Source organism: Jatropha curcas, chromosome 6, assembly GCF_041381405.1.
Source record: "Jatropha curcas cultivar XTBG-Jc1 chromosome 6, XTBG_Jcur_1.0, whole genome shotgun sequence".
Taxonomy (NCBI): Eukaryota; Viridiplantae; Streptophyta; class Magnoliopsida; order Malpighiales; family Euphorbiaceae; genus Jatropha; species Jatropha curcas.
This window is the reverse complement of record NC_143156.1, coordinates 3,431,445-3,451,254: the sequence shown is the minus strand read 5'-3', so window position 1 is coordinate 3,451,254 and position 19,810 is coordinate 3,431,445. Positions and strand designations below refer to the sequence as shown.

The 19,810-nt window shown below is 35.7% G+C and overlaps 1 protein-coding gene and 1 pseudogene across 3 annotated transcripts; one reads left to right on the top strand and one right to left on the bottom strand.

The window, feature by feature from the left end:
* On the bottom strand, positions 1-18,824 carry MAD1 (mitotic checkpoint family protein). 3 transcript variants are annotated; one of them, XM_037635245.2, is made up of 17 exons: positions 18,462-18,824; positions 17,399-17,498; positions 16,626-16,786; positions 16,304-16,501; positions 16,124-16,216; positions 15,738-15,854; positions 13,015-13,262; positions 12,296-12,467; positions 11,385-11,495; positions 11,089-11,292; positions 9,031-9,193; positions 7,999-8,089; positions 7,809-7,878; positions 7,432-7,560; positions 7,294-7,332; positions 7,012-7,157; positions 1-463 (listed from the first exon to the last, which is right to left on the bottom strand). In XM_037635245.2, the coding sequence occupies exons 1-17, from the start codon at positions 18,648-18,650 to the stop codon at positions 439-441; spliced, it is 2,256 nt and encodes a 751-aa protein (XP_037491173.1). In that variant the 5' UTR covers positions 18,651-18,824; the 3' UTR covers positions 1-438. The 3 variants fall into 3 exon arrangements, with proteins under 3 accessions (XP_037491173.1, XP_012066758.1, XP_012066759.1); XM_012211368.4 differs by lacking the exon at positions 7,012-7,157 and having other exon boundaries at positions 18,462-18,819; XM_012211369.4 differs by lacking the exon at positions 1-463 and having other exon boundaries at positions 7,151-7,195; positions 18,462-18,822.
* LOC110009044 (GCN5-related N-acetyltransferase 8 pseudogene) lies at positions 13,921-14,611 on the top strand (annotated as a pseudogene).
* Positions 18,825-19,810: the final 986 nt, after the last annotated feature.

The window sequence follows — 19,810 nt, the reverse complement described above, 5'->3', positions numbered from 1 at the left end:
TTTGACACAACTAAGCTCAAATATGAAGGCGACTCGACAGAGTTGCAAGGACACTAAAATATGAAATAATGAACTACATATTCCAATTCAAAAGTGCTAGAGAGAATTAGTAGTAACTAAATATTTTATTTATCAACATTATATTCATCAAAAGAACTGCAGTGCTGAGAGAATTATCGACTTGGAATTCCAAAATAAGACATTTTCAGCAGTTCATTTCAGCTGTAAATACTAAAAAACACCAAATCTCTCTTCAGCAGCGATATGATGCTAAGCTGATAGCACATCAACTGGGAAAGGGAATCACTAAAAAAATATGCAGATTCTAACAACATATGAGAAACCGGGACCATCTGGTTATTTTGATTTTCTATCAAGATAGAGTTCTTTTGTTGAAAGTTTCCACTGTCAAGTTGGCTGTGAAAGCTGGGATAGAATTCATCTTATGAATAAATATATCAACCTGTAAAAGTCAGGCTATGGATTAGTACAATTCACCAGCAACACAGGCAAGCAATTTTTCAAGTAACTTGAGAAACAAACACACAAAAAGCATAATTCAGGAGAAATTAAGTTAAGCAATCAGCCAAGTAAAAGAGTGACCGATAGCAAGTTAATTCTCTCACTGAAAGTTAATTAAAAAAATAATGCAGATGTTTGGCATTCTTGTAGCTCTTTATCTGGGTTTTTCTACCGTCTCTCTCTATGTCATTAGAAATTGTCCATTTATACCACATTACAAAACTTGGATTAAAGATCAAGGACAAACTTGTCCTTTTGTGGCCTTGATTTTCTATTGTACCTATATGACATTATTAGAGGTAACAATCAGATTTTGACCAAGAAGAGGCTTAAACCACAAAAATACTCCGAACTATAAGAATTGTTGCAAAATCACCCCAAAATGGCCTTTATACCCCGGGCACCCTCATTTGGAAACTTGGATATATTAGCACCCTAATTTTAAAATCAGACCATGAAAAGGACTAAAATGATATTTAATATGGGACCAACAGCTTGACCTTGTGTTAGTTTAACCCGAGAGAGCCAAAACTCATTGTTTTGCTTCACCCATAATTCTTTCAAAGCTAAAATCATAACCATAGTTAAGGGCACAAAAATACTCCGAACTATAAGAATTGTTGCAAAATCACCCCAAAATGGCCTTTATACCCCGGGCACCCTCATTTGGAAACTTGGATATATTAGCACCCTAATTTTAAAATCAGACCATGAAAAGGACTAAAATGATATTTAATATGGGACCAACAGCTTGACCTTGTGTTAGTTTAACCCGAGAGAGCCAAAACTCATTGTTTTGCTTCACCCATAATTCTTTCAAAGCTAAAATCATAACCATAGTTAAGGGCAGTGTTGTTTATAAAAGAAATTTCCCCAGATGCCCTTCGTCGAGAGAGCGATTCATAGTGGAGAGGCAGGTTTCAGTGCAGGTATAGACTTGAGATTGTCTCGCACTGGCTTTGCCCTTGTTAAGGATTAGTTTTAAATAGAACTCTATTAGGAGTTAGATTCCTAATAGGTTTATAGTATCTTGTATGTGTATATATATGTGTCCCTATTGATGAATCAAATATAGAAAAAATATTTTCCCACATTAAATCTACATGGTATCAGAGCCTTTGGCTCGTTAGCATTTTTTTTTTTTCTTCCGGTTTCTACGTTGACGTTTTTGGCGACGGGCGACAACTCAGATTCGCGCCTGTCAGTCTACGTCTCCTACCTAGGCGTTTGCTTTTGTCTCACCGCCACCCAAGGGAGGAAGAGTGACCTCCGATCGGCGTCTCCACCAAATCCGGTGACCTGAAGACCGGCGAGTGTGTTTCACGCGCCGCCGAAAGAATCGGACGTCATCTCACGCGCCGGCGAGTGGAGGCGCGTCCGACAGTTTCCGGTGACCGGATTTCGTCTCCCAGGATCGACTCGACGTCCTGATTCTTTTCCAGTGGTTAGTTTTCGGTTCCGGCAGCATCTGGTAGGCGCTTTCTTTGTTTTTTTTGCTACTGCTGTTTGGATGGTACAGGCTCAGGTTGAGTGGAGAGAACCGGATCTTCTGTTGAAACGGCAGGTGGAGGAAGTGAGTCAAGAGGTCCTGGTCTCCTGGAATAAACCTGTTCAAAACGAGGGCGTGTAGACGTTGGTGCAGGAGCAGGAATAGGAGCAGCAGACACTGGAGTAGGAGCAGGAGCAAGGTCAGGAATATGAGCAGTAGCAGGAGAGTTATGAACTTGCCGGATAGCATAGATTAAAAGGTCATCATCCTCCCCCTCACTCTTATATATAGAAGAAGGAAAAAATGGAGTATTCTCAAAAAATGTGACATCTGCAGAAATAAGATAACGGTCAAGATCAGGAGAGAAACAACGATACCCTTTTTGATGCCGAGAATACCCAAGGAAAACACAACGAAGGGACTTTGGATCTAATTTGGAAACCTGTGGACGAACATCACGAACAAAACAAGTACAACCAAAAATACGAGGTTTAATGGGGAATAGAAGTTTAGAAGGAAACAAGATATTATAAGGAATTGCACCATTAAGCACAGAAGAAGGCATGCGATTAATAAAAAAACATGCAGTAGAGACAGCATCAGCCCAAAAATGTTTAGGGACCTTCATTTGGAATAAAAGTGCCCTAGCAACCTCAAGAAGATGTCGATTCTTTCTTTCTGCAACCCCATTTTGAGGAGTATCAACACAAGATGTTTGATGGAGAATACCATTTTGTGACATATAAGATTGGAAGGAACTAGATAGGTATTCTTTAGCATTATCACTGTGCAATATGCGAACAAAAGTATTAAATTGAGTTTTAATTTCAGCACAAAAAGAACAGAAAATAGAGAATATCTCAGAACGAGTTTTCATTAAAAATAACCAAGTAACACGAGAATAATCATTTACAAAAGTTACAAAATACCGAAAGCCAGTTTTAGAAATAACAGGACATGGACCCCAAACATCAGAATGAACTAACTCAAAAGGGGATGAAACCCGTTTATTGACTCGAGGAACTAAAGGTAAACGATGATGTTTGGCAAATTGACAAGATTCACATTCTAAACTTGATAAAGACTGAAACTGCGGACACAACTTCTTTAAAGTAGACAATGACGGATGACCCAAACGACAATGAACCTCAAGAGGAGATAGAGCACCAGCACAAGCCAGAGATAATGAAACGTGTTCATCCAGAAGATAAAGGCCACCAGACTCACGTCCTCTACCAATAATCCGCTTCGTCAAAAGATCCTGAAACACACAATATGTAGGATAAAATTTGACACAACAATTCAGCATACGAGTAATTTTGCTAACAGATAATAGATTAAACGAAAAACGAGGCAAACAAAAAACAGAAGACAATGGAAGAGATGGAATGGGATTGGCGGTGCCAATACACTTGACAGGAGATGTGGACCCATCAGCTAAAGTAACATGACGATTAAATTGTTTAGGTTCTTTTAATGAGGATAAGAGACTAGGGTTACCTGTCATGTGATCGGTGCAACCAGAATCAATGATCCACTCTGATGATGTAGACATAAGACAGGAAGGAGGAGTACCTGAGTTGGCAGCAGCAGCAATTGAGGAGTCAGTAGACTTAGAGGAAAGGTATCTAGAGAGCTCAGCATACTCCGCAGCAGAAATTGTTACATTGTTGTCAGAAGAAGTAACTGCATAATCTTGATGTGCCATATTTACCCTTGGTGGCTTATTTATTAGTTTCTTGCAATACCGTTTAGTGTGACCAGGTTCATGACAATAATGGCAGATAAGAATGTTTGTCTCCCGAGTGATTGGTCCATTACTGCGGTTATTTCCTCCTCTTCCTCTATGTCCTGGCTGTCTAGCTACCTGATTACAACTCACAAGGGCACTATTATCAGAGGGGGAAGGTGTATGAGAACCTTCAGTACGTAGCAATCTAGCAAAAGTCTCCTGAAGAGAGGTAACATCACTGCCTAAAAGAACTTGTGATTTGGCATTTTCAAATACTGGAGCAAGACCTGCAAGAAAACTCATCACAGCCATTTGTTCTCGCTGCGTCTGTTGAACCTTAACATCAGGACTAAAAGGCATTAAAACATTAAGTTCCTCGTAAATCTTCTTAAATTCCATGAAGTAAGTTGTAAGGGGCTTATCTTGCTGGTCGGCCCGATAAAATCCCTTGCAGACTTCATACATACGAGACAGATTACCTTTTCCCGAGTACAAAAATTCAAGATAATCCATTAATTCTTTAACAAACTCACAATGATTAATTAACCCATCCACTCCCCAGTCAGACCTTGACCTTCCCATTGCTCTTCGAAAAGGTAAACGCAAGTGTACCTACCCTATTTCCTCTTTTGTTAATTATGATCATCTTTCTTCTTCATCTCGTTGTTTTGTAAGTAACTTAGACTCTGTCTCTATTCCTAAAACTGTTGTCCAAGCTTTGTCCCATCCTGGTTGGTGTGCAGCAATGAAAGAGGAGATGGCTGCCTTAGATACTAATGGTACTTGGGATCTTGTGCCTCTCCCGGCAGGTAAGAAAGCTATTGGTTGTAAGTGGGTTTTCACCGTTAAAGTGAATCATGATGGGACTGTTGCTCGTCTCAAGGCTCGATTGGTTGCAAAGGGCTATTCTCAGATCTATGGCCTGGATTATTCTGATACTTTTTCTCCTGTTGCCAAATTGTCTTTTGTTCGTTTATTTATTTCATTAGCAGCTACTTTTGACTGGCCTTTACATCAGCTGGACGTTAAGAATGCCTTTCTTCATGGGGATCTTCAGGAGGAAGTTTACATGGAGCAACCACCAGGCTTTGTTGCTCAGGGGGAGTCGGGTAAAGTGTGTAAACTTCGAAAATCTCTTTATGGCCTAAAACAGAGTCCTCGAGCTTGGTTTGGTAGATTTTGCAATGTGGTACATCAATTTGGCATGCAGAAGAGTACTTCTGATCATTCTGTATTTTTCAGAAGTACTAAGACTGGTTTGATTCTACTTGTGGTTTATGTTGATGACATTGTTATTACAGGGAGTGATTCAGCCGGCATTACATCACTCAAGTCATTTCTCCAGACCCAGTTCCAGACAAAAGACTTAGGATTGTTGAAGTATTTTTTGGGTATTGAAGTATCTAGGTGTAAGAGAGGCATCTTCTTATCTCAAAGGAAGTATGTCCTTGACTTACTGAAGGAAACTGGAAAATTGGGTGCCAAGCCATGCAGTGCTCCAATGACTCCAAATTTGCAACTTTCAATTGGTGGTGAGTTATTTGATGATCCTGAGATGTATAGAAGGTTAGTGGGCAAATTGAATTATCTTACCGTAACACGTCCAGATATTGCTTACTCTGTGAGCGTCTTGAGCCAGTTTATGTCTTCTCCTACTGTTATCCATTGGGAAGCTTTGGGACAAATTTTGTGCTACTTGAAAGGTAATCCAGGTCGTGGCCTGCTTTACAGTAATCATAGGCATTTGAACATTGAATGTTTTTCAGATGCGGATTGGGCAGGTTCGAAGGTTGATAGAAGATCAACTTCAGGATATTGTGTCTTTGTAGGTGGAAACTTGATATCATGGAGGAGCAAGAAACAAAATGTAGTCTCACGATCGAGTGCTGAATCAGAATATCGAGCTATGGCACAATCTGCTTGTGAATTAATTTGGATTCGTCAGTTGTTAGAGGAAATTGGCTTCAAGTCATCCTTGCCTGCAAAGTTATGGTGTGATAATCAAGCTGCTCTTCACATTGCGTCAAATCCAGTATTCCATGAACGAACAAAACATATCGAGATTGATTGTCATTTCATTCGTGAAAAGATACAACAGGGTGTTATCTCTACAGCACATGTTAAAACAAGTGAACAGTTAGGAGATATCTTTACCAAAGCTCTAAATAGACCTCGGGTGGACTATCTTTGTAACAAGTTGGGCATGATTAACATCTATGCTCCAACTTGAGGGGGAGTGTTAAGGATTAGTTGTAAATAGAACTCTATTAGGAGTTAGATTCCTAATAGGTTTATAGTATCTTGTATGTGTATATATATGTGTCCCTATTGATGAATCAAATATAGAAAAAATATTTTCCCACATTAAATCTACAGCCCTCAACAAAGGCTAGTCCTTTCATCCTCTAACGGTAATCAGTTTGCTATTTTTTTATTTTATATTGTTTTTATTTGATTCAAATTAATTTTTGATTTGCTTTAGTTATTTTAGATTTTGGAGTCGCATGGACAAAAGCTTGAGCTTGAGCTTCTTGAAATTGCAAAAGATGAGATGTAGATTTCTCGCTAATAACACATAATGATTTTAATATAATTATTCTTAATTTTTTTGTATGATAACTGAGACTCCATAAGAGGCAGATGAGTTTATAATTGGGCTTCCTAAGTCTTCAAATAGAAAAGAAATCCCTCAATCCAACAAAGTTTGTAGTGTTGCTGGAAGACTTGCTGTTCGAGAGCGATAGAGAGAAAGGGAGTGATTTCATGATCTGGGCAAAGCCAAAAGGAAAGAACGATCATTGAAGATATTGATCTATTTGGGTTAAATCAAATTTGAAGCAAAACTGTGAGTTTTGGTTTCCTTGAGTTAAACTAACCCAAGGTCAAGTTATGGGTCCCACATTAAATATCATTTAGGTCTTTTTCATGGTTTGATTTTATAACAAGGGTGCTAATATATCTAAGTTTGAAAATGGGGATGCCCGAGGTACAAAGATATTTTAGGGTGATTTTGCAACAAGTGATATAGTTCAGAGAATTTTTGCAGTTTAAATCCCAAGAAGAGGACAAACATTAAAGGACAAAACCAATAACTTCCCAAACATCAAATTGTATCTGTGACTTTGGTTTTGAACCAAAGTAATTTAAAGTTAAGTTAATTTTTTTCATGAGGAAGGGTTTTTTTTCCCCAAACAAGGAAGAATCATATTAATGAGATGAGTTGAACAAGCATCAGAGAACAAAAAAGGTTCCTGAAGGATTTTCTTGCCTTTGATTTTCAAATGAAATCTGTAAAAAGAAAGCAGGGAATTTTTCACTTTCATCCACAAGGCCCAAAACAAGATCTCTGCTATTGTTGATTTCACCTAACACATTGAACTGCCTTTCTTTTTGTTGACTGGTTCCTGGATCGAACTGCCAGCTCAGCTTATTAACTGGCAATCCTGTCCCAACTAATAATTTTTTATAATTCAGGAAGGATATATGTGCAGTGCAGTGTCTCTATGGTTCTAACTCCACACACACACACATAGTAGAAAAGTCTCCATACCTGACGAGATATCTCAAGCTGAGATGTGTAAGCATTTGCCTGTTACAATTGAAAAAATAGTTTAAACTTCTTAGCATGCCATGGTGATTTCATATGCTTTCTATTTTCTGTTACAGTCAAAATATTTCACTATCTTACCAAAATGTTTGTATTTCCTGATTCATATTCAAATTCAAGCTTCTCATCATCACTCTGAGCATAGATAGATTGAAGGGTAAAACGGGTTACTGGGATCCCATTAGAACGATGGTGTTCATCCATTACAATCTGTAAAATGTGATCAAGGCAAAAGAATAAACAATTTTATACTCCATTATAACAACCTTGTTATGAATGAAAAGCATTAGAACTCATGCTTCTAACAATTACTTATGCATGTTAACACGCACTGAACAATGAAGAGAATTTCCATTAGTTCAATGCAGAGTATAAAGGCCAAACCCATTTCAATATCAGTAGCCTAAAACAAGTGTAAAGAAACGACATTACAAGCACTACAAAACGTAGATATATACCTTGTAACCAAACAGTTCGCAACAAGCCCTCCTAAAAACTGAAATTCTATCAGCAAAAACAGTCTTGTATCTGTTCATTGGATAAACTGAATGATTTAGTAGTATAATATTTATTAAAAAAACAATCACAGTTGAAAAATGCAACTGTTGCAATATTTTGATCAACGCCTTTCTTTGCATAAACAATCACCTTTCTTCACGCTTTTCAAGCGTTGCAATTTGTTCTTTTAGTTGAGTGATCTTCCCAGATATATAGGAGTCCACCAGCTTTCCAGCATCACCTGGACAAATGATACAATTAGAAAAGTGTTGAAGTCGGTATACCACTGAAAGTTAAGCTACAGAAACTTTAAAGCAACAAAATAATAACATAGAATTTGATTAGAAATTTTATTTTCATTAAGAAGCCTATACAGAGCCTGGAAGCAAAATGGTAAACTATATGGCTGCATCCTGCATCCCAACAACATATATGGTATGCAATTTTCAAAACTTGCAGTGAACTGATAAAGCAGAACAATAAAAGAAGAAATATAGTGCTTGGTGCACGCAAAAGATGTCAAGAGCAGGATAAATAGAGAAGCTCCACTGTATCAACTATACCTACTTGATTCGTTTTGGCCGTGAGACCTCTAATCGGAAAAGCTAAACTCCCCTCTCAAACATTCATATGATTTTTAGAGGGTATGAAGCCCATCAAACAGATAGATGTTAGAATTTCACTAAATATGAACTATTAGCTTAAATATGACCTGTTTAATGTTTATATATGGATAATACGATTCTGCATATGCTGTAAAGAGCCCTTAAAAATCTTAAACAGTAAACAGCAACAGCAAAATATTGAACATTACACCTAAATCATGCAAGTGTTAGAAAATTATTAGCAGCAATTCATTAAGCTTAACAGAAGAAGCCATTGGTCAAAGTTATCAGCAGGTGTGGTCAGGCATGATACTGAAGGAGCCTCCATTGAGATCCTTTTTTAACACAGATTCATTCATAGAAGTCACTTAGCAAGGGTTAAAGACAGAAGCATCAGAATTGAAGCCTCGGTAACACAGGCTTTTGTAGTACTATAACTTTTACAAGCCAACAGCTTACGGGTAAATAATAGATTTCGCCACAAAAGCAATAGAGAATGAAAAATATTGAACAGAGAGCCAAACTTGAGGGCAAAATAAATAAATTAGAAAAAAAAGAATTACAGCATGCCGGATACCTGACTGGCTCTTTAATTCTTCAACAGCCTGTAACTTCTCCTTTGTCTTCTGCAATTCAGTACGTAAAGCCTCTATAGTTTGTTTAGCATCATTGTCAACAGCAAGGGTATTCACCATCCTTAATACTTTTGTATTTGCAGCAGAATAGTCACCATGGCCTAGCTGTGAAGGAAAACAACAGTGATGTGAAGGACACAGTAACCTTAACAAATATTTTCTTGCCCCATCGAATCTCAATAACATAAAAAGTAGAAAGAGAACAATAAAAACATTAAAACAAGATGTTCACGTTTTCAAATGATACAACAGAAAAACCAACAGAACTTTTTGTCACTTAACCTGATTTTCATCTTTCTGATGCCCATAAACAAACCACATGAAATTAGCAATAATTTGAAATTATAAAGAGGTGAAGGTGGGGAAAGAGAGAGATTACACGTGACTAAAAGTATCATCTTTGATGGCAACGACTCATTTTACAAGAGTGCTAAATCCCCCCATGGGCACTCAAAAAATTACTCAATTATGTAGATGGAGTAATTTTTTCAAACAAGAGGAAAAATACATCCAGACAGAGTAACTATCAGAATAATGACCCTGACGCCACCACTCGAACTACCATCAGTTGGAAGGTAGACCCATAAGCTGGGTAGCTTACAGAAATATGGAAGCAGAAATAAAACCTTAGTTGAAGTTCAGGACCCATTCAGTTAGGCATTTGATTCACCGAACACAAAAGTCAACCATCAGCCCTCATGCAGTACAGAATCCTAATACAGCCTTAAACAAATTTCAGGCAGTATTACTAGGGGTTGTCGCTCAACAATTACTCTGGCAAGGATTCCTTGAGCATCAAACAGAGGGCAAGGATCAACTTCACCAATTACATAAAGCATCCTTAATCTAGTAAGCCATCCGAGTCCAAAACCTATCCTGTGTGGCTCCAAGTACAAAGTCCAAACCACAAAAAGTAAACCAAAAGCATTATTTATTTTTAAAAAAAAAAATTATTAGAGAACTATCTAGAAAAGAGAAGAAATTATAAATCAAACTGCATCCTAAAAATTAGCCAATACCAATAATTGTCCAAAATTAAGAGGAAGAAGCAATTCAAACAATATTAGTTTTTATACCATTCTTTTCAAGCTTCTTTTGGCACACGTAAATGATGCTTAACGTTATTAACAAGTTTAAAAGAAAAAACACAGACATCCAAACAACTGCTCATTCAAAGCAGAAACAAAGGGGGTCCTCTCATGTTTGTTATATTAAAGATATGTAAAATTAAAATTGCTTAAGAGATTGAGAAAGAAACTAATGGAAGATTTTCCTAACTGAACACGTCATCACTCATCAGTAATGACCACCCTCAGCAAAAAGAAACCACACTTCTTTGGTACCCTTTCGTACTGAAAAAGGGGATGGATGTCAAAGATTTCAGAACAGCTAGGACACATTCAAATTGATATCAGTGTATGTACAAAACAATGTGACAAAGCAAGTTCATCTATAGGAAAACTTTGCCAGAAAAATTAGACAATCCCCATGCTTCTTAATCTCAAATGAAACCACCCCCCCCCCCCCCCCAAAAAAAAAAAAAAAAAAAACATCCTTTTTCTCCCCATCAGAATTTCTACAGAACTTTGTAAGTAATTTAGGAGATAAGTACTTAACGAGCACAGTAGTAATTTTACAGAAACCAAGCATTTAAGTGCCAATGCCAAATTGCCAATCACCAAAATGATAAAACATATAGGGATGGCCAGTGCGAATTACCTTTCTCACAAATTCACAATGGTTTATCAATCGATATAATATGTTTAAGTATGTCAACATAAAAAAGAAAATTCAGTGTCAAACTACTTGAAGAAAAGCTAACTTATTCTTCAGCCACTTAATTGTTTGTAAGAGTTTATAACTGCCAACAAACAGTGAACTGCATAGAGAGGGATTGAAAGAAAAGGCTCATGAAGGAGATGGTCATGTAGAACCACTATGCTGTGAATTCAATGCCGAAGGTCAGAAGCCAGTGATTCTCAGAGTATCAGTAAACATACCTTGGACTCTAATAGAGAAATCTCTGAACGAAGCCGATCACTCTCCCGTTCCATTGACTTAATTCTTTTGGCTTCATTGTTCAGCCTGTCATTGAGCAGCTTTATTTCATCAAATTGATGATTATTCACTTCTTTTTGTTGTTGTAAATTACTCTGCAATTCTTTAATTAAACAATCCTTCTTTGCAAGAGATGATTCAAGCTCCTGCAAATAAAAAACAAAGTACAAATGACTGCCAGGAAAGATCAGAACACTTTTCAAGAGAAGAGAAAAAGAGGGAAGGGGGGAAAAAGGACCTGAAGCAGAGTTCCAGTGGCTGCTCCATCCCCTGCTTGTTCATTCTTTGACCTCCTCACTTCATTAACAATACTTTTCAACCTGTCTCGCTCTTCAGTAACAGCAGAAAGCTGCAATTCATCATCCATATTTGTAAAGAAAATATATACAAATTCTTGGAAATCAATATTAAGTAAAAAATATCATCATCTTAAATAGTTAAACAACAATGGAACAATGTTCCTCTACATTTATCACCCTGTATGAATGTAAACACCAGAGGGCTAACACAGAAAGCCCTTCTACAACACATAAAAAGCAAGAGGTGGAAAAAGAAAACAAAAATCACTATGCCAAGCATCAGAATGGTAATCTCAAAATCATAAAGAGTTAATATTTTAAAAAATAAGACTATCCAACTCCATGTACAGCTATAAAATGAAGAATCAGATTATCAGAACGAAGAGAAAATGGGAAAGCAGCTGCTAACACTTTTCCCCACAACTTCATCTCTCACGCTTACATTGATAATAGGTTGGACGAAAGTAGAAAGAGGCACAAAACATTAAGTACTAAGAAATGCCTCAGGGGAGGGGAAAGAAAAAACAAAGGATGAAGCACAAAAGTAATACAGAAGAAACAATCAGAGTTTAGTTCTCCAACTAACTCGAGTAACAAACTTGATATTCCTCTTAACACCATAGGAAAGATTAAGCCTTCTTAATCTTTGAACCAGATGCAGCTTCTGGTTGATAACAACTCCCCTAAAGGAGCTACTATTGCTCAAAAGTACTACAGAGAATAAAAGGAAACCCACTAAATTGGTAATATCTCCAATTTACAGATGACGCAGTAAAGTCAAATCAAAATCTATCAAAAGTAAGAAAATTGAGATTCCCTAAATATTGAAACTGACTAAACCAACACTTACCATCATTTCTATCCTATTGAGCTCCAGTTTCAAGCTTTCTGCCTTCTCCTTGGACAATGCCACCTCAGTTTCAGCAATTTGTTTGCCAAGTTGGGCAGCGTCCAGAGCCACCTCCATTTGTTTCAAACGTCCATTTGCCTCACCTACCTTCATCATGTTATCAATTACTTCTCTGCATTGAACAGAAATCTCAATGTTGGAGAAGAACTAAAATGAGTAAAGAAAATTAATCATTCAAGCTTTTCCTGTAAACTTAAGCAATTTTTAACTTCCCAATAATAGAGAAATTGATGTGTAGCTTTGAGAGCTTATACCATATGTTATTCAAAGAAAAAAGCATATTCCACCAAAAAGCATCTAGCTTTACCAAGAATAACTGGCACTAGAAAATTTCAACCTTTGTCATTGAATTTATCAGTTAATTTCAGAGTGGTCACTAAGTTTCAATTTCTAGCAATTAAATCAGTTTGCTTCATTTTGTTTCAATTAGACTACTATTGCCAAATTTTTATAGAGTTTAATAAAGCTTGTTTTTTTTTGGTTGACTAACTAAGAAAAGTAGATGTCTATTTTTAATTGTAAAGCTAGATTAGAAAATCTTTACTTGATTACAAGGGAAAAAATCTAGCATTATACTAAAATATAAAAATGGTGACCTCATCAAAACAGCCTTTTAATGATGAAGCCATGCTAGTATCAACTTAAGGTTAGCCACATACTTCTGTAAAGCAGCAAACTTAACAGGTATATCATCACAACATGACACATCAGGGATGTCTTTAATCATCAACTTCCAAGAAGACAACTCATCCTCCAACTTCATCATATTTAGCTCAAATTCCTTCAATTTGGATAACTCTGACTCTGCCCTCTCTCTGCGGGCTTTCTCTTCCAATAATTTCTCCTTCAATAGCTCAATGTTTTCACAAGATGATTTCAATTTTCTTGCTTCTCTCACTTCAGCCTCCTGATCATATGTCAAAGTAAACATATCATATAACTATAAGAGATCCGATTTCATGTAATAACACAAAAGTTCGAAAAATAATGAACATAAAGGATGTGAAATAAATCAACAACCAAAATTAGAACTGGTTGGTTGCCCAACAGATATTGATATTCAAGATCCCACCAGAATGCAACATCCCATGCATCTTGCAATATGATTTATAATTTCATGTATAACTCCTATTATAATAATTTACTAGAAAAACATACCCTGAGGCCCCTAAATTTATCAAGTTTTGGCTATTAACCCCATCGAAAACTATTTGTCCATATTGAGCCCTCAAACTGTTATTTCCAATGATGTTGAGGGTTGATTTCACACCTGTCATAAGCGGCTCAATTAGCCGTTAAATTTTTGCTGTATCAGAATATAAAAACTATTAGTAATTAGTTGGGTTTTACCTTAGAATTTGGTGTTCTTTTTTTCTTTAAATATTTTCATCGACAGCAATTGAAGTCAAGGATTCCTATTTTCACCAACAACATTTGAAGGAGGGAGAAAGAGATGCAGATTACTGTTAACAACTAAAGCAAAGGCATATTACTGTTTAAGAGATTGGTCCAAAGAGAATGGTTCAGCCCATCTTCATCTCCAGCACCAAGTATCACCAACTAACATGATATATCACGAACAAAAGCTTGTCCACCAAATGGCTGTAGTCGAGCAGCTGACTCATATCTTCGCTGCCAACCAAATCTTCTGTCTTTGCCTCTCTTTAACACTCCACCTTTCCATTCTTTCACTATCCTTCTAGAAGTTTCCTCTAACCCTCTGCCTAAAATCATTTCCTATTTTCCTCTATTTTCATGTCTATTGATTGTATAATCCAACTTGATCATCGGATTAATGATCCAGAAAGCGTTGTGGTTGCTGGATCTGTTCTGCTAATTACTCAAATTTTTTAGGCAAGCCAAGGTTTTGTGTGGAGCATCTGTTTGTTAGAGTGTGTTATAGGAAGAAATGGATGGGGCAGTTGTTGCTGTCTATAGTAGCGGCATAGGCAGTGAAAATGGGAATGGGTTGTGCTTAATTGGAATGTTAATGTTATTTAAGTTTTATGAAGAAATAGGGGCTAAGGTTTTACCTGAGAAGAGGATTTGTAAATTGACGAGTGAGAATTTCTAGGCTTATCATGATACTATTTAAGGGTTTTGCCACTGTGGCCAGTGTTTAGTGTTAGGGTTTTTTGGGACTGAAAATGATTTAATTATTAAGTTAATATTGAAGAAGAAAAGGAAAAAGAATTAGATTGTGAGATTTTTTATTATTTGTAGCTTTTGACGTTAGGTTTCTGTTTTTCAAGTGTTTTAAGTAATAATTGCCCTTTTCAGATTTATGAAATTATATTTACTTTAGATGAGTTAAGTTAATTTAAAAAGAAAAGTAATTTAGCTTTTTTTTGTTTTTTAGGTTTCAATGTGAAAATTCTCTTTGCTCAATGTCATTTGTTCAAGTACATATCTTTTCATTTCTTCACACAACATAACCATGCATGTTATACATGTTGTTTAACAGCTGTTAAATCAGTCCTCAATGTTACTGAAATTAATAGTTCAAGGGTCAATGTAGACAAATAGTTCTCAGGGGCTTAATAGCCAAAACTTGATGGTCAAAGGCTTCAAGATATGTTATTTCTATTTTAACCCATATGCCAATTATGCATCCAACATTGGCCCTTTAGAGATTGATATATACCGAAATCCAATGTCAAAGAGCTTTTTTGTGGTGTGCTTAAAGACATTACTGTAGACAATTTGCAAAGCGCATTCTCTTATCATTGCAACCCAGGCCTTATTTCATACTTCACGCACTACAGACTTTTCCAAGTATATGCCAAAAAAGCTGATTGTAGTTTTATCAACTGCCAAAGGTACTATGAGGCAGAAATTTAAACATTCAGCAGTCAACCATAGCATACATATAAGAGGGCATAAGTTGTAGCAGATAAGTAAATGTGCAACTGGAAGCTAAACTTTACTATTGAAAAGTTAAAGAGAAAATTATTAGCATCAAATAGCATTGCTTCACTGTGAATAAATATCAGAAACAATTTTTCATATCATAGTGTTCATCAAGCTCCCAAATGAATAACCTTTTTAAAAACCAGATCAAACCATAATATTTCAATTAAGTTACATTTAGTTTCTCTAGTTAAATCCTTCTGTTTGGTCTAAACTACAAACAGCAATATCTAGTTTAGTTTGAAAACTTCTTGAAACTTCTCCAGAATCAGACTATGCATTACCTTAGTGCAAAGTCAACAAAGTGCCAAAAATTCACTAAATCATACAAGAACAGTAGAGGACAACAACAGCAAGACAGCTCTAGTCTGTACCTTTTGTAATCCGAGTGTGCACATGTAACATTATGTATATAAATTAAAGGACAAAAAGTATTAGACAAGAGAAGTAACAAATGGAAGTAAAAACTTACATAGTTCCTGAGTTCTTCCTGTAGATGTTTAACCAAAATATTGTTGTCAGTAGAAGAACTTTCTTGAATTGTGAAACTTGATAATTTCTTCTCTAGTTCACTCTTCTGGTGCAAGCACTGGATGAAAAATCAGAAGCATTTAATGAGAAACCGATTAAGTCTTCATTTCTGTCATAAGCAAAATATTACAGATTCATGATTTGCACCAAGCAAGTTCCAGTACCAACTAGAAATAGCCATTAATGTTAAAGCTTCACAAGCACATGTGAACTCATCCATGTTTGAAATATAAACTTATTTACCAATACTGCTTCAAGAGGACAATTGAAAAAACAGGGGGAAAGGAATCAAAGCTTTAAAACAAAAAATACATGTATAAAAAGCACCTCACTCATTTGCAACTTCAGATTTTCCAGCTGCTCCTTTAGCAGCTCTGATTCTTCTTCAGCACTTTTAGCTCTGGATTCCATTCTTTCAAGCTACATAGAATAGATACAAATCCACTAGCTAACAAACATGGAGGCTTACACATGAATTATTGTAAAGAATGCACGAGTTCAGCTTACATCTGCAGTTATCCTGGCAATAGAAAACTTTGAATCTCTTTGTAGCTGTGCCAGCTCATTATTGAAGCGCTTTTTCTCCCTTTCTATGCTTTCAGAAAGGTGGGCAAGTTTCCCCTCCAAAAGACTTGCTTTCTCTTCTGCAGAAGCTGCTGAGGATTCAGCTTTTTTTCGAAGGTTCTTCTCATTTTCCAGCTTCACCTAAGAATAAATGGAAGCACAAGAAAGTCAAATTGCTAAACATATTACAGCATAGCAAAAAGAAAACAAATACCCAGGTAAAAGAAAGAAAACATATTATCCATTTCTTTAGCAATAGCTCTACCTCAAGTTTATTACATGATTCTAATTGTTTCTTAAACCTCTCCTGAGAATCATCTATCTCCTTTAAAAGTTGTTGCTGCAGTGCCTGTTCGCGTCCTTTGGCAGCAGCAAGTTCTTGTTCAGCATATAAGAATTGATCTAGAAATTTTTTCCTCTCAGCTTCTGCAAGGATTAGGAATAATTTGAGCAATACAGATATCAGCTAATACTAATAGCACTTATTATAATAAATTCAAAAGCAATCACGTGTGCAAGCCAAAAATGCCATGACCGGATTCAACAGTAATAACCATGAACTTATATCACTCAAGTTACCACTAGTGGTCACAGGATTGCAAAAATGATAACACATAAGTATGAAATAATACATACCATTCCTAAAAGCTAAATAATAATTAGATTCGTCTTACCATGGTTACCGTAAAACGAACAATGGAAATCTCTGAGACATAATTAAAGTGACAAATTCAAATTTTTAAATGACGATTATGAAAATAGAATTTTAGCTCACATGTACTTTTGCTGTCTGTCTCTAAATTCATTTGGCGTTCAAGGTGAGGGGAAAAATATCAAAATATTTGCTCTCAATATTGGAATTTTAGGGGAACATAAAACAATTTAAAATCAACAAAATCAACAAAAAGAGATATTTACATCAAACCTAAGCCAAAAGCATAAAAAAAAATATATACTGAAATTTTGTAGACAAGCAGATGTTGAACCCAGGACAAATTTTAAGATATAACTCAGGACTATCATCTTCTTGTAACCCACCAGATTTGCAGAAGTTCTCATTTAAAGTCTCCAATTTGGACTGATAATCACGAACTTGTTTCTCTGCATTGCTCAAGGCATCCAGAAAATCTGCTTTAACCTACAATTATGTTTAATAAGATGAAAAGTTCTCTCTCATAAATAACATAGAAAAGTAAATGAATAGATTCATGCATTAAGGTTTACAAGAACAACAAGAGTGCCATGGTACCAATAAAATCATGTATTGGAACTGGAAACCAGAAAAATCAATCTACTCCAATGCAATTCTTATATGGACACCATTAACGCTATTACAAAAGCTACAAGATGTTAGCCATGGTGTCCATCCCTACAGAAAATCCTGATTTCCAGTTCACTGCAGTCCCAAAGCTGTGGATCAGAACTTCAAATATCCAGCAATCAGGAAGCAAGAGGATGCTCAAAATTAAGTTCCAAAGGTTTCCCTAAACTAAGGCTCGGAAGGATGCTCTACACTACGTTCACATAAGAGTAAAGAAACAATCAAGGTGTCTATCTATACACACACAAAAAAAAGAATCATAGCAAGTATAAAGCACAACCTTCTTCGTTTTATGGTCCTTAAAAATTAAATGGGTTTTATATAGCAATGGTCAAGGTTTAAATTGGAATTGAATTAGAGAAAAAAGAGGTTGATTGGGATGACATTGGATCATTCAAACTCTAAACATTAACAAGAGGCCAAACTAATGATTCCTATTTCAAACCTCAATCTCAAAGTATCTTCAGAGCCTTATACTGATTATAATTTACCACTTATCCTTTTTTACCTCTAATTGATAAATGACAAAACCTTTAACGAGAGAAAACCCCAAAAATCCTCGTGTAGCAGGTGAAACTTAATTTAATGGCCAGTCCTTGAAATCCTAGTTAGTTTTACCAACATCAGAATATTCCTTCTGAATTATCTGTCTCCAATTACCCTAATGTATCAACCTTTTTAGTCATTTCAAGTAATATGTAAAAAAGATACATGAAGAGCTAAATGTAGCAATGTAAATTCAAATTTGTCCAATTCAAAAACATAAAGCGCAAAGCGTACCATTTGGCGACATTGATAGGTGCAGAGCATGTGATCGGACGGTTGAGGTTCGTGAGAGGACTCTGGTTGCTGGACCACAACAGGAGGGTCTTCGTAAATGACAAGTCGCCGATCAGAACCAACCGGTGAGCTTTCGATGGCTTTGCCATCATCTCTAGGTCTCTTTGGTGGTGGAGTTCTTAGAATCATCCTTTCTCTCTAGAAATTGCTAGGGTTTCAGTTGCTCTTTGAAAACAGCTCTATCTCTCTCACTATTTGATGGTGGGGCAAGTCAATTGGATTTAATTTGAAAGCAGAGGCGCCATTTCTGGAAACGACTTGATCGATTTAGAAATGGAATAAAAGCTCTAAACTTGTTTAAAAATATGTAAAACGTTTTGACGTTTTGGGACGATAGAGTCTTTAAACCTCTATTCGATATAAATGAATTGAAATGATAGAATTCATTTATAGATTAATTTTTCATGTTTGAAATAAATTTAAAATTTATTTATGTTTGTTTTATAAAATATCTTTAAATATAATAATTTAAAAAAAATTAAAAGATGGATAATTTTATTATAAAATTTTGGATCGTTTAAATTTATAGAATTCATTTATAAATTTCACTTTTTTTCATAAAAAGAATAAATTTAGATAATTGAATTCATATGGTTTAATTTTTCATTTTCTTTCATATCAAATACAAAAATTTAAATAAATGATTAATGGAGCTGCTTAGAGGCATTTGGAGTTTGTGTTGTGGATGATTAAAATTTGCTGAATGATCAACCTCGCAAATACATTTTACTAATGAGCTACCCTCATTCGGATTATTGTATTTTTTTCATTATTTTATATTTAATTAGTGTTTTAATAAATTCCAAATTGAAAGAACAGCGAAGAATTAGGCAGTAAAGTTGGCTTAAAAGGGCAATGACTGTAAAAAATGGGATTCGTAGACAAGGATCAAGTTGTCTACTGTAAAAAATTGGGAGCAAAATAACTTTTTTCAAAATGGTAATTTTTTTGGTATTGTAAAAATTAATGATAATTACGTAGAACCTAGCGCGTCTGCCTTGTATTATACACACATCGGTAGAGTTCAAAGGTGGGAAAGGGAATCAAGATTCAATTTATAATTTACCCTGTAGGTGTTTTTTTTGTACACTTATTTCTCTTCTTCCTCTAAAACTTTACTTATTTTTTGTATAAACTTATTCTTAAGAAAATGAATATATGTTTTTTTAATTTTATGACAATTAAGGATTTAATGACTTGAAAAATGGTTAAGCACGCGGTAGCAACGGATCTGGAAAAAATATACGGAACAGATTTGTTGATTCAGGCATGTGTGCATAGGATAAATA

Excerpts from the sequence above, each read along its gene's own strand:
- MAD1 (XM_037635245.2), bottom strand. The coding sequence starts at position 18,650 with ATGATTCTAAGAACTCCACCACCAAAGAGACCTAGAGATGATGGCAAA. Across the intron at positions 7,879-7,998 it reads CTTGAAAAGCGTGAAGAAAG|ATACAAGACTGTTTTTGCTG; the intron begins GTGATTGTTTAT and ends TCCAATGAACAG. Across the intron at positions 7,158-7,293 it reads AGCTTGAGATATCTCGTCAG|TTCGATCCAGGAACCAGTCA; the intron begins GTATGGAGACTT and ends CTGAGCTGGCAG.